The sequence below is a fragment of the Heloderma suspectum genome, chromosome 8 (assembly GCF_057233095.1).
Source record: "Heloderma suspectum isolate Gila_16-S chromosome 8, 16-S_ref, whole genome shotgun sequence".
In the NCBI taxonomy this organism is placed as follows: Eukaryota; Metazoa; Chordata; class Lepidosauria; order Squamata; family Helodermatidae; genus Heloderma; species Heloderma suspectum.
In genome coordinates this window covers 20,331,762-20,346,909 of record NC_139465.1, presented here as the reverse complement: position 1 = coordinate 20,346,909, position 15,148 = coordinate 20,331,762, and the positions used below count along the sequence as shown (strand labels likewise).

At 43.2% G+C, this 15,148-nt stretch overlaps 2 protein-coding genes across 3 annotated transcripts in view; both read left to right on the top strand.

Annotated features, from left to right (window-relative positions):
* The window catches only part of LOC146338905 (uncharacterized protein F13E9.13, mitochondrial-like), a 40,632-nt gene that overhangs the window by 18,918 nt on the left and 6,566 nt on the right, over positions 1 to 15,148 (top strand). For both annotated transcript variants that reach the window (XM_084813059.1, XM_084813060.1), the window contains exons 5-6: positions 7,773 to 7,923; positions 8,513 to 8,640. In XM_084813059.1, coding sequence (XP_084669185.1) covers positions 7,773 to 7,923; positions 8,513 to 8,640 — 279 coding nt within the window. The remainder of the gene's footprint in view (positions 1 to 7,772; positions 7,924 to 8,512; positions 8,641 to 15,148) is intronic.
* The window catches only part of LOC146338904 (protein C19orf12 homolog), a 64,287-nt gene continuing 57,705 nt past the window's right edge, over positions 8,567 to 15,148 (top strand). The window contains exon 1 of the mRNA XM_084813069.1: positions 8,567 to 8,640. The gene's annotated coding sequence lies outside the window, so the exon portion shown is untranslated. The remainder of the gene's footprint in view (positions 8,641 to 15,148) is intronic.

The window sequence follows — 15,148 nt, the reverse complement described above, 5'->3', positions numbered from 1 at the left end:
CATTTTGCTTGGACAGATTTGTAGATACAAGACCTCTCAATTTGTGATCACAAATAAGCCTTCCTGTGTGTTTCCTCTAATGTTTTGGGGCAGAGAGGCAATTTGTATGCACTGTGAATAAGTGTGTACGGAGACCTGACTGGATGTTTCCACTGGATCCAAAAGCAAGGCATGTCCCATCTTCTACAAGAAGGGTGATCTCCCTTAGTTTGGGGTGATGAGAGCCAGACCCCACCCACCCCCATCCCACTACACAGTGTTAATAGATAAGAACACTCCTAAAAACAAGTAAAGATTTCCAGAAATAATAACGGACAGACAACCAACAATTGAGGCCTTACACTATCTGATGGTGTAATTAGATGCACCCTTAGTTTTATTCATAGCTCCGAAAGCAACATCAACAAATACAGATTTTTAAAAAGGAACCTGTATAAACCTGGCTCATGAGAGAATTACTCTTACTTCTCAGAATGCCAGGTCAAATTGGATCTTAAAATCTTGACTGAGGGTTTTTTATTTTTAAAGAGGACAATTTTTTATAGATCTTAACTGAACTGTGATTTGTTTTTTGAAGGTTCTAAAATGTGAAACTGCCAGTTTAAAGGCTGTCCTGCCATCTGGTTAACTGGCAACTGAAGCCCATTTTCATTGCTGTACTAAAGGCTTGATGTAAAACTATTACTGCAGTAAAAATCCACTCTGAAAAAAAATTCTGCTTCCTTCTAGGGATCTAAGTTCAATAAAGTGCTACTTGAATTGCTTTGGTGTTTGCAGCATATCAGTCTTAATTTGTGCTGTTTATTCTTAAGAGCCTAAATTACACCACACTGTTACTGCAGGTTAATCTGCCCCATTCTGTTTGGTGTAAAACAGACTCCCAATGGCTGTGTCTGGTCTTCTGCTGTCTCAGATATTCCTATATTGCACACACATCCTATTTCGCTAATATTGGATTCTTCTTAGGTTTCTGAGGCATGCCAAGTACATTACCACCACCAACACTCCCTTAAAAAAAACACTAGCAAGAATTGTTATGAAAGACTGGTAGAAGATAGTAATGGAAGAAAATAAGGGAGAAGGCTGAAATGAAGAAACGGGGGGCCCATCTACATGGCACCTCTTTCAATCTTCACTCTGTCGTAACTGCGCAGCATCGCAGGTGCAAATTAGCTTCTGCTGCGGTACACACGTGATCTACTGTGGACTTCTGCAACGGGAAAATCCACTGTGCCCTGACACATAGCCGTTGAAGCGAAGTAAACTGTGGCAGTCGCGCTGCCCTTTTTTTTAACCTTTATATTTAAATGTGCAGCTGCACAGGCACATGAGGGTGGGGGTGTGACACTTCGGGTTTTAGTGGCTGTTTTGTATTTTAGGGGTTCTTTTGTGTCCATTCCTCATTAGGTAAAATGTGGGTGGTCTGCACCTTCTTTACCATGCCAACTGTTTGGCAGTTCTCCAGCCCAAGATTCTCATGATGGTTCACATGTGCCCATGAGAGGAACATGCCTACCCATCATTCCAAAGTGGTGGCTGGAGCAAAGTTGATCTTGGACCTTCTGCTCCCCTGAGACCTCCCGGGCCTTGGCCACTGACTCCAAAGCAGCCATTGCGAAGATATGAAGCTGCAAAGGTGTGTGAAAGTGTGGTTGAGGAAATGAGCACGCTTACCCGTACCTCTAACTGCGCAGCTGCGAAGGAACAGGGAGGAGTGAAGGGGCATCATAGAGTGACCAAGCACTGGGCATACCTACAACATGTCCAACACAAAATGCAATGTCAGTTCGGGGAAGAGACAGACAGCTCGCAACCACGGGAAACCCACAGCAAAGCACAAACATTGTAGCAAAACACGTCTTGGGAAATCCGCATTTTCCAGGTGAAAACCACGGTTGGGCTGCAAAGTGGTGACTGCATCATATGTCCCAAAGGAGTAAATGGCTCATGTAGATGGGGCCAGGGATGACAAAATAAGGATGTTAATGATAGTAAAAATAACATCTATGAGACAAGCAAGCACTTTGAGGGATCACTCTTGCAGAGTTCAGCATTATTTTCTATTTCTTGATTTGATGGATTGCCATATAGCAGAACATCTTTTTGCTTTTTAATGGCAAAAAATTATTTAAGTCATTGTCTTGGTTAGAATTGAATTCCGTCTTTATTCTTCCTTGTTTTTGAGTGGGAACAGCAGAGTTCTCCCATGTCTGAAATGGTTTGCCAAGCTTTGTTCACAACTGCTTCATTATTAACAGGTGTACCATGTGTTCTTCAGTAGTGCATAATTTCCTGTGCGTAGATCCTGACTTAATTAACTACATCTGTTTGAGGCCGCACAGAATGATGCCTCTTACTGAGCCTCAAAAACATTTATGGAGGTGATAAAGTTACAAATATAGATGCTTTCTACACTGCAGCTATCATTTTGCTATCTTCTTGATAATATTTGGGAATACTGCAGTCATGTCTGGAGTAGATTAACCCCTTCCCCCCAGTACTTAATAGTTCTTTAGGGCGGAATCCTATGCATGTTTACATAGAAAAAGTCCTACAACTCCCAGCATTCCCTAGCCAGCCATGTAGGACTTTTTTTTCTGTCTAAACATGCATAGGATTGCGCCTTTGGTATCTGATTACTTGATATAACCATTAGCATGCACTACATGAAAGTTAAATGCTATGCTTTTGCAAGCAAAAGCCTGGATGTGCCTGATCTCAGAAGCTAAGCAGGGTCAGTCCTGGTTAGTACTTGGATGGGAGACCACCTGGGGATCAGGCTTCCTGCATTGAGCAGGGGGTTGGACTCAATGGTCTTGTAAGCCCCTTCCAACCCTATGATTCTGTGTCCCCATAGCTTTCCTGTGGCAGTGCTGTGCAGCTCATTAGAGCATAGTGCTGATAACACCAACATAGGTTTGATCCCATATGGAGCAGGAGTTCTGTTTCAGGGAGGAGCTGTAGCTTAGTGGTACAGCATATTCTTTGTGTATAGAAGGCTGCAAGTTCCATCCATGAAAGGTCTGATTAATGATCTCGGGTAAGAGGCCTGGGAAATCTCTCTGCCTGAAACCTTAGAGGGATTTTCCTACTCAGAAAAGATCATACTGGGCTAGATGGAGCAATGACCTGGCTTGTATAAAGTATTTTCCTGACAGAGGTGCCTTACCATGCACATATTATGCCTGTCCTAAAGGATCTACACTGGCTGCAAACAGAGTTAGGTTTAAGGTGATGGTATTAGCATATGAACTCTAATACAACTCAGGACCAGGTTACCTATGCCACCCTCCCAGGCCATTTTGATCTTCAGTTTGTGGTGTGGCCTACAGATTTCTGTTTGGTGATGACATGGAGATGGGCCTTCTCTGTGGTAGCATCTACCCTGTGGCATGATCTCCCCTCAGTGCTGGCGTGTTTTAGGCATTTGTTGAAAACTTATCTGTTTGCTTTGGGTTTTCCCCAGCCATGAGCTATCTTTGTACCAACCTCATAATAGTCTGCTTCCTGTCTCTGAGCTGAGCAGAGGAAGCTGCTCCAGCTGGTCTAGGGGCTATACAAGCAAGCAAGCAAGCTCCCAGAGAGCAAGTGATCAGAGTGAGCAAACACGGAGACTGAGCAGGAGTTCAGCAGGGGAGGCCCCTAACATTTTTTTAAAAAAATCTTTTTCTTTTAACACACACTTGCACACCAGTGGGACTTTGCTGTTAATCTCCAGTGAATAGAGGACAAAGCACAGGCAATCCCAGTATAATCAAAAAGCTAGAAATATAAACGAAATAGAGACTGTGGAAGGAAAAGACTCCAATGGTGGTGACCTGTAAGGTCTGTGCAATATTTGTTTTCTTGCCTGAGATAAACATGGCCTACATGTGCAACAAGTGCAAGTTGATTACACTGTTGGAAGAAAAAGTAAGAGGACTGGAGTGGTGAGTGGCGACCCTCCAGGGAATAAGAGTAGACAAGGAGTTCTTAGAACAGTGGAACTACAGCAGCAAAGTGAAGTACAGAAGCCACAAGAGCAACTGTAAGCTGAGGCAGAAGTGGAAAATGCTGAGGCAAGGAAAAATGAAGTAGAGGATACTCCTTGGGAAAGGGTGACAGGAGCAGAAGAACTAGAAGCCACTCTGCATCAGTGGAAGCAGTGGAACTATGGAGCTGTTTTCAGGTACTTGAGGGTGACACTGGAGGACAGCCTGCAAAGGAAGAATTACAGGGGACCCCACATAAGAGTGAGGAAGAGGCTGAAGGTCAGTCAAGCAGAGGCAATGATACCAAGGCCTACAACAGCAAGAAGAGTAGCAGTTGTAGGAGACCTCTTGCTGCATGGGATTGAAACCCAAGTATGTCATGAAGACCCGTAGACTCTCCAGGGATGCTGTCTCCCAGGAGGACAGATTAGAGACATGACTGAAGGGTTGCCTACACTCATAAAACTCATTGACAGGTATCCCTCTCTTCTCATCCATATGGGAACAAATGATACCGCCAAGCGGAGCTACGAAGAAATCACATCAGACTTTGAAGCTTTGGGAAGGAAACTCAAGAACTTTGGGGCCCAGATATTTTTCTCATCCATCCTTCCAATAGTTAGAAGAAGGGTAGCAAGGAAAAGAATAACACTCCGGGTGAATGACTGGCTATGAAGATCATGCCATTGCGAGAGATTTGGATTCTGGGACCATGGGTTATGCTTCCTGGAAGATGGACTGTTGGCAAGGGATGGGTTGCACCTCACAAGGGCTGGGAAGAATGTGTTTGGCCCCAAAATGAAGAACTTCATCAGGAGGGCTTTAAACTGAATCCTACCGGGGGACGGGGGGAGACGTAAAGTTGGGGGTGATAATGGACGAAGGCTCATGCACCACAACAGAGAGAACAGCTCTAATAGCGCCCAATAATAGTCTTCAAAACGATTATTTTTTAAACGTGTAGGAAGAAAGCCAGACTATAAAGCACATGGTTTTCGATGTCTATATACTAATGCCCAGACAATGGCAAACAAACAGAACAAAATTCTAAAGGCACAATTATGAACAATTCCAACAAGAAAAAAAGGCAGAAGACAACAGAAGAAGCCAAACTGGCTTCACAAAAAGCTTAGAGGTGACCTGAAAACAAAAAAAAGGACACACGTAGGAAGTGGAAGGAAGGCCAAGATACAAAGGAAAGTGTACAGGTAGCACAGATTTACAGGGATGGCATCAGGAAGGCTAAAGCTGAGAATGAGCTGAGGTTAGCGAGGGATGCTAAAAGCAACAGAAAGGCTTTCTTCAGATACATGCATAGTAAAAGACAGAGGAAAGAAATGGTGGTTCAACTATTAAATAAGAATGGCAAAATGATAACAGATGACAAAGAAAAGGGAGAAGTGCTCAGTTCCTACGTCAGCTCAGCCCATATCTTCAGGGCCAGATGAACTGCATCCTAGAGTAATAAAGGAACTGGCAGAAGAATTCTCAGAACCACTGTCTATTATCTTTGAGAAATCATGGAGGACGGGTGAAATGCCAGATGACTGGAGGAGAGCTAATGTTGTCCCTATCTTCAAAAAGGGGGGAAAAGAGGAACCTGGGAACTACAGACCAGTCAGTCTGACATCAATCCCTGGGAAAATTCTGTAGCAGATGATAAAGCAATCCATCTGTAAGCACCTTGAAAACCATGCAATGATTACTTGAAGCCAACATGGATTTGTCAAGAACAAATCCTGCCAGACTAGTGCAATCTCATTTTTTGATCAGGTAACCTTCCTTGTGAACTGTGGGAATGCTGTGGACATAAAATACCTTGACTCCAGCAAAGCTTTTGACAAAGTGCCCCATGATATTCTGATTAGTAAACTAGCGCAAAGTGGGCTAGTTGAAACAACTATCCGGTGGATCCGCAGTTGGCTACAGAATTGGACTCAAAAGAGTGCTTATCAATGGGGTCTTCTCAAACTGGGGAGAGGTAATGGGCAGGGTACTGCAGGGCTCAGTCCTGGACCCAGTTCTCTTCAACATTTATATTAATGACTTGTATGAGGAGGTGCAGGGAATGCTTCTCAGTTTTGCAGATGACACAAAATTGGGTGGGATAGCTAATACTTCGGAAGACAGAAACAAAATTCAATGTGATCTTGATAGACTGGAGTGCTGGGCAGAAAACAACAGAATTAAATTGAATAGGGATAAATGCCAAGTTCTGCACCTAGGAAAAAGAAACCAAATGTACAGTTACGAGATGGGGGATACGTGGCTCAACAACACTACAAGTGAGAAGGATCTTGGAATTGTTGTCGATCACAAGCTGAATATGAGCGAACAATGTGATGTGGCTGCAAAAAAGGCCAATGCTCTTTTGGGCTGCATTAATGGAAGCGTGGCTTCCAAATCCTGGGAAGTATTAGTTGCCCTCTACTCAGCACTGGTTACGCCTCATCCTGAGTACTGTGTCCAGTTCTGGACACCACATTTTAAGAAGGATCCAGACAAAGTGGAAAAGGTTCTGAGGTGGGCAACGAAGATGATCAGGGGACTGGAAACAAAGCCCTATGAAGAGAGACTGAAGGAACTGGGCATGTTTCACCTTGAGAAGAAAAGACAGAGGGAAGATAGAATAGCGCTTTTCAAGTACTTGAAAGGTTGTCACAGAGAGGAAGGCCAGGATCTGTTCTCGATCATCCCAGAGTGCAGGACACGGAATAATGGGCTCAAGTTACAGGAAACCAGATTCCAACTAAACATCAGGAAAAACTTCCTGACTGTAAGAGCAATACGACAATGGAACCAGTTACCTAGGGAGGTGGTGGGCTCTCCCACACTGGAGGCATTCAAGATGAAGCTAGACAGCCATCTGTTAGGGATGCTCTGACTTGGATTCCTGCACTGAGAAGGGCGTTGGACTCAATGGTCTTATAGGCCCCTTCCAACCCTACTATTTTATGATTCCAATACGTGTGCATGTGTGTGGTCTTTTTTGTTGGTTTTGTTTGTTTTTATTCTTTTGTAATCTGCTTTGGGATTTATTTCAAATGAGAAGCAGTATATAAATATTGTAAATAAATAAATCCTTTCAGTGTGAAATCTGTTACATCGACAAAGAATCTTTTAAAAGAATAAAAACAATGAGATATAGCTCTCATGGGTGATAGAAATGGTCTGCAAATGGAAGAAAAGAGAATGCTAAATCTGGAGAACTCAGACAGGTTTCCTGTATTGAAGGTTCTGTTTGCTTTACACCTCCTTGTTTTTCTCATTGTCCTCTAGTTTTTATCCCAGAAGCACAATTTTTCGCTTACTTAGGGTGATTGGTGATTGTCCCCAGGTAAACATGAAGAATAGCTTCCTTCTTATTGATGCTGCAGTGGTGTTTTCTAGAGTCAGAAATAGAGCTGTGGGACTAGCACTTGAACTATCCTTAAAACAACCCTGCAAAATAGGTTAGAATAAAACAGCAAGCAAGCTAAATTTGACCCTTTGGGCGCTCCGTACCAGCTATGAACTTCATTTTTTCTCCTTTAATTTTTTAATTGTCTTTTCTGGGTTGCCCCAAATTCAGGCTGTGCTGCCCACCCCTGGCATAAGAGATGGTTACTTGCCTTAGGTAATGCAGGAGACATCATGACTGATCAGTTACATAATTTTGTCTCACCTTTGTACATGCTCAACATACTAATGCAACCCTATATCCTACTTTGCGTTTGTGATCATCTGATAACTAACCATGACTGACTGTTTCTGCCTGCCTCTCATTCAGCTCTATCACAGTAATGTTTTTACCATTTGCAGGTCTTGACTTTATTCGAGCTGAAGGGTTTGTTTTTTCTCACGTGGCAGATGAAGGGATCCTAAATGCCTGCGCTGGCAGCTTACTGAGATACCAGAAGCAAATTGGTGCAGAACACATTCAGATTTTTGCCGACATTAAAAAGAAACACAGGTAGATAAGATCCACATTAAAAGCATGCTCGAAACCTTTGTTTGATAGACTGTTCTGTTTGGCAAAATTAGCCACGCTGGAAACTAATGTCAGTAATAACGATCCAGTTTTTGCTTGCAATTAATTTATGTAGATACCGCTTGCAAGTGACAAAGGTTCTATGCTCACCCAGTGAGACTTCCACCAAGGCGTGGTGACCAAGGGCTTCTTTATTGCTAGCTACAATATTCTATCATAACTTGGCTTTTTAAAGTAATGACAACTTGGGAAATTTTATCAAAACAAAGGAATGCACAGTGCATTCTAGGATATAATGTGGGAATGTATGAAAAAGATGACCTTGCTGTCAAACCACCACATGGTTACAACTGGACAAACTGAATGTCTGGACATTAATGGGGTGGGGGTGGGGTCACAGTGAGAACCTTGCTCTTGGCTAAATAGGTAATCCTAACACACCCTTCTCTGATTTATTAAATTCTGATGGGACCGAAAACCTTGCTGAAGTTATTTTGAAAAGAGGATTGTAGGAAAATAAGTATAATGACTACAGGCAGAAGTAAATAGGATATGCTTCTGCTGTTGACAGTGCTCATGCTCTGACATCTGACATCAGTGCAGCAGAGACTGCTAAGGCTGCTGAATTCTTTCTGGCTGATGGTGTTGTATTGACTGGAACTGCAACTGGACTAGAAGCGGATCCCAAGGAAGTGGAAGGTGAGAACTCTAATGGCTTAAAAGGTATATGGACTCAGTCGTACTGTAGAAAAGAATCCCTTTGCTAGGTTACGAACTCTGGTTTGTGTTAGGTTTTCCAGATTGATCAAAGTTCTATTTGGGTACTGTTTACATCCTCTGTGTGTACTGTATTATAAGAGGAGGTAAAGGGTTGAAATCGGATTGATTATGTACTTTCCAGCCAAAGATGGAGAAGCTCTATACAGTCAGTAAAAAACAAGACCTGGAGCTGACTGTGGCTCAGATCATGAGCTTGTTGCAAAATTTCGACTTAAATTGAAGAACGTAGGGAAAACCACTAAACCATTCAGGTATGACCTAAATCATATCCCTTATGAATATACAGTGGAGGTGAGGAATAGATTTAAGGGATTAGACCTGATAGACGGAGTGCCTGAGGAACTATGGACGGAGGTCCGTAACATTGTTCAGGAGGCAGCAACTCAATCCGTCTCAAAGAAAAAGAAATGCAAGAAAGCAAAGTGGCTGTCTGATGAGGCTTTACAAGTAGCTGAAGAAAGAAGGGAAGCAAAAAGCAAGGGAGAAAGGGGAAAGATATATCCAACTGAATGCAGAGTTCCAGAGAATAGCAAGGAGAGACAAGAAGGCCTTCTTAAATGAACAATGCAAAGAAATCGAGGAAAACAATAGAATGGGAAACACTAGAGATCTTTTTAAGAAAATTGGAGTTCTCAAGGGGACGTTTTGTGCAAAGACAGGCATGATAAAGGACAAAGAAGGCAGGGACCTAACAGAAGCAGATGAGATTAAGAAGAAGTGGAAAGAATATACAGAAGAACTATACAGGAAAGATCTGAATGTCCCTGATAGCCATGATAGTGCGGTCACTGAACTTGAGCCGGACATCCTCGAGAGTGAAGTCAAGTGGGCCTTAGGAAGCATTGCTAACAACAAAGCTAGTGGAGATGACAGTGTTCCAGCTGAGCTATTTAAAATCCTAAAAGATGATGCTCTTAAAGCGTTGCACTCAATATGCCAACAAATTTGGAACACTCAGCAATGGCCACAAGACTGGAAAAGGTCAGTTTACATTCCAATTCCAAAGAAGGGCAATGCCAAAGGGTGTTCGAACTACTGTACAATTGCGCTCATTTCACATGGCAGCAAGGTTATGCTCAAAATCCTACAAGCTAGGCTTCTGCAGTATGTGAACCGAGAACTACCGGAAGTACAAGCTGGGTTTTGAAGAGGCAGAGGAACTAGAGATCAAATCGCCAACATTCGCTGGATCATGGAGAAAGAAATTCCAGAAAAACATCTATTTCTGCTTCATTGACTATGCTAAAGCCTTTGATTGTGTGGATCACAACAAACTGTGGCAAATTCTTAAAGAGATGGGAGTACCAGACCACCTTACCTGTCTCCTGAGAAATCTGTACAAGGGACAAGAAGCAACAGTAAGAACCGGACATGGAACAACCGATTGGTTCAAAATTGGAAACCCCCTGGAAAAGACCCTGATGCTGGGAAAGATTGAAGGCAAAAGGAGAAGGGGACGGCAGAGGATGAGATGGCTAGATAGCATCACCGATGCAATGAATATGAACTTGAGCACGCTCTGGGAGAGAGCGGAGAACAGGAAGGCCTGGCGTGCTATGGTCCATGGGGTCACGAAGAGTCGGACACGACTTAACGACTGAACAACAACAAAGGGTTGAAAATGTTTCTGTATTAAACATGACAGGTGACACAATTATAGTTTCAGCTCTTCTATTGTATGATTTAATTTGAGCCCATTTTATCCAGTATAAAAGGTGGATGCTATCAGTAGTATCGTTGCTATAGCTAGCTGTGGAAAACATTGCCGTTTTTGTCTGGTATAAGTAGGTATCATAGTAAGCAGATAACTATATACGTGGATGTATGTATTTCTCATTTCTCTTAATTAAAAAAAAAAAGATGGAAGGGCTTAATTCCTGATAGCTATAGCACATGAATGATGATATTCTTCATAACCTTTTTTTAAAAGGTTATTTCTAATGAAGGTGAATTAAAAACGTAACTCTTAACATGAGAAGAAATAGGAGATTTAGCTTGGGAACTGACATTCCAGTAGGAAGAACAACATCTGCAGGAATGGAGTGCAAATGTCAATTATTGGACACCAATGGGAGTTTGGTTTTGCTGGTTGATTACAAATTCATTAAGTCATTTTAGTGTATGTTCTAGGACAGTGTAGCTGGATTAATAAATGCCTAAGATGTCACAGAGTAAGATGCTTTCCCTGATGTGCTTTGTTGGTATAGACATAAATAGCCTAATTTGATCTCTTTGATCCAGTTCATGGATTCATAGATCATCATGTCCAGCCCCTTGAAATAAACAGGAATTGTAGGGCTGTGTGTCTTGGTCTTCTGTGATGGGCGCTGTTCCCTTAAGAGGCCATTTAGTTAATTCTGTCTTTGAGGATTGAATCCATCTAAAGAAGGGATAGGAATGTGTGGCCCTACCAATGTTGGTAGGCTGCAACTCCTAACAGCCCTCACCATTGGCTATGCTAGCTAGGGTTGATGGGAAGTGCAGTCTAGTAACATGTGGAGGGCCACAGATTTCCCATCCCTGATCTAACCAAATGCAATATGCTCTTCAAGACCTCCACTGCTAAAGAATCTACCATTACTTGAGTCTAGGCAATGTGTTCCAGTGCTCCACTGCTCTGACATTTATAGAATTCTTCCTAATGTGCAGCCTAATTTTGCAATTTGAACCATTTTTCGTTGTAATAAGTTATCGTCTAAATCAAGTGTGGGGAACCTGTGGCCCTCCAGATGTTATTCAAACTCCTATCAGCCCCAGCCAGCATGGCCAATGGTCAGGAATTATGGGAGTTGTAGGCCCAACAACATCTGGAGGGGCACAAGTCCCCCACGTCTGATCTAAATAGCTTAAAGGAAAGGAAAGAGAAGTTTCTGCTTCTCCAGGCTGCAGAAGAGGGAACCTACATAGGTGCATCCTAGTGCTGCAGTTCTGAATGGTGAAAGTGGAGCAAACAAGGGTGGGGTTTTTTTTGTCTTATTACAGAGTTCTATGACAGCAAATTGAGCCTGTCTGTGCCATTGGAACCCCTGCTGCTGCTTAAGTGTAGACACAATTGGATTCCTTTCATCATATTACAAAATAACCCCATTGAACTGCTTATGCCAATTTGTGTTTTCATCTGATCGCTTGTCTCTTTGAAAGCTAAACTGAAACGGGAGGAGAGTGAGATCATATTATATCAGTTTCCAACATCGTTATGCTTTTTTGGCATTGGTCATAGGAAGTGGGCCCTTCTTGCCATGTTTGCTGGCTGTTTCTAATTATTCAAACAACTTTAAAAATATAGTGGGCCAATTTGCACATCACAGCAGCAAATAGTGGGTTAATTAACCCATGATTTGTGGGCGAGCTGCTTCCAATTTCTGTAAACCTCTGATCGGATGTTGTGAGCATGATGTGCGAACCTGGACCAATGGGTTGTTTACGGGCTAAACAACCCAGTGGTTAACAACAAACCATGGTCATTGTGCTACACTGCAGCTTAAAGATGGCATTGTGTATAATGTAGTGGTTACTAGATATGTGTTACAAAGAGGAATGCTGCTGCCTAAGAAGTCAGCTCAGGAATATGCAGGAGTCATTCCTTGGACAGAAGAGGAAGAGGCAGAGTGCAGAGGGGCTCTTAATTCTGTTAAAAGGGGTAATAGTCTCCTAGTCGAGCTGGCAGGTTGGAACCAGCACCAGGGAGTTCTTCTTTGCTGACCAGCAAGGGCAAAAGCCCCAGCTCCTGGTATTTATACCAAGCCTAGACAATCCAAAGGCATTGTATTGCCTGCTATCAAAGAAACAGATTCCTGATTCCCTGCTGGGTCTGAACAAAGCTCTCTGCATATTGGATGGTGGGTGGACGTTGTTTATACAAAAGCTTCCCTTAGTGCTTTACCTTTTTCAACTGGTCCCACCACCCTTTTCCTTCCCTACTCTCTTGTGCACTCATTTAATTTTTTCTGTTCTGCATTTTGGGGGGTAAATGTGTGGGTAAAAAAATGCACAACCCTTTTACACACAGTAAGTGGGGTGGGTGGAAATGCACAATGCTGCTCCCCACTCCCAGTTCCTTATTCTTTGCTAGTAATTGAACTAGCATTATGCCTGCATTGATACTTTTGAAACTTCTTTGACTTCTGCAGAAAAAGTTTAACCAGATGTCCACCACCTCCTTAATTGCTGTATTGGTTTGGTGTTGAGTGATCATGGTATCAGCCATAGATGTATCTCTGTTGGGACTACTTTTAAATTGGGACTACCTTTGTAATAGTTTAGCTGCAAGTGGGATGCGGAGAGGTTTATATTAACTCTCCACCATCAATGTGCTGAGGTGTGGTGTTGTCCCTCTAATCTAGACTTGATGTGCAAAGAAACGCATAGGGCATAGTCTGAAGGGACATGAGGCAGCCCCCGTGCTGAAGCTAAGCAGGTCTAGGTCTGGTCAGAGCTTGGAGGGGAGACCACCTGGAAACCACATGTAGCCACCTTGAGTTCCACAATGGAAGAAAGGTGAGATATAAGTGAAATAAATAAACACCCCAGAAGGAGCTTTCTGCCTGTGGCTCCTGATCAGTGGCACAAAACACACCATGAGGCTGATCCAGTTGGAACTACTCCTTACATACCCTGTTAGGGGTTGCTGTTGTCCCTAAAGGATAGTTCTCAACTTGTGGGAGAGCTGCCAACAGGAAGAGTAGGTTGGTATAGGAAATACCTGCAGACAGAGTAACACGTGTAGGACAGGGTGGGAAACTGGATCAGGTCCATGTGCTTGGTAGTCATTTTGATGTTTCTACCCTTTCTTCTTCGTGGTCTCTGTGCATCACACATATGGGCTCTGTGCCTGCACAAAGTCTCTATTTGGGAAACTTCTGTAGCTGAGGAAGGTTTTTGGCAGGAACCCTCCTCCACCGTCCCACTGCGCATGACTGAGCGGGTTCCTACCTATCTCCTCAGTTCCTTTTCGACTGCTGCCTCTTTAGGAACATTGTCCACATTTTTTCCGTGTGAGTTAGTGCTCAGGTTTTTTGTTTTCTTCTTGTTATCTAAAAAAAAAAAAGTGGGTAGTATAGTTTTTTCATCACCATCTTCAGATTTGGAGAGACATCTGTGCAATCTCGATGTCTGAAGGGCTTTGGCTTTTTACAAAGCAAGGACTGAATCGTTTCATAAATCAGAAAAGTTATTTGTGTGCTATGCTGGACCTAACAAGGGATTGCCAGTGTCATCCCAGAGGTTGGCTGCTTGGATTGTTCAGACCATCAAACGGGCATACCAACTCCATGGTCAAGAGCCTTTGCATAGAATCCAAGCACATTCGAGAAGAGCTATAGCAACATCTACAGCCTTTGGGAGAGGGTGTCTTTAAAGGACGTATGCAAGGATGCAACATGGTCTACCCCGTAGACGAAAAACAAAGGCAGGTTGCTGATCTGTAACTGTAGTTCTTCAAGTGGTCATCTGTGCAGTCACACAATCCACCCACCGCCCCCTCTTAAAAAAAAAAAAAAAAAATCGGTTAGATGCTGATACCTAGGGATCCTCGGATCCGAGACTATTCTTTGCAGTCTCAAGGAAGTGAGGAGACGGGGGGAACCCGCTCGGCCATGCGCAGTGGGACGGTGGGGGAGGGTTCCTGCCAAAAACGTTCTTCAGCTATAGAAGTTTCCCGAATTGAGGCTTTGCACAGGTGCAGAGCCCATATGTGTGACTGTACAGATGCCCACTCGAAGAACTACAGTTACAGGTTAGCAACCTGCCTTTTCTCTTGTTTTTAAGGTTCTGAGCTCTTCATAGAAAAGATGTTTGCTTCTTCATAACACTGCTCATGTATGACCTCATTTGGACATACATATCTCAGTTTAATAAACTGATGTACACAAAAGCCTTGTGCCTACATGCGCTGCCCTTGTGCTTCTGTCCTTTCCTGGTTTGGATGTAATGGGAAACTGGTTAGCTGAAGCCTTCTGGGTTAATCACAGCATCCTGTGAGAAGGGAGGAAGGAACTATCTGTGCATCACACATATGGGCTCTGTGCCTTCTATAGCTGAGGAATGTTTCGGCGGGAACCCCCCCTCCCATCCACTGTGCATATCCCAGCCGGGTTCCCGCCCGTTCCCTCAGTTGTCTTTCGATCACTTAGTGGATAGTCTTGTTCAGAGCTTCCTCTGTGCTAGAAAGAGAATTGCTAGCATCTTTTTTCTGCCACTGAGGACTTGTTTGTTCTTGTCCCCTGTCTTTGTTGTCTTTCCACCAAAAAAAAATAAAAATCCCTTTGTCGTTTTTGTCGTCTTCCATGGCTGTGGTGTCTCTTATGGCCACAAAAGCACCATTTCGTAAGTGTTTCAAGTGTGAGAGTAAGTTGCCCCCCACTGACCCTCATTCCCTCTGCCTTTTTTGCTTGGGCGAAGTGCATTTACCTGATGCCTGCTCTCTGTG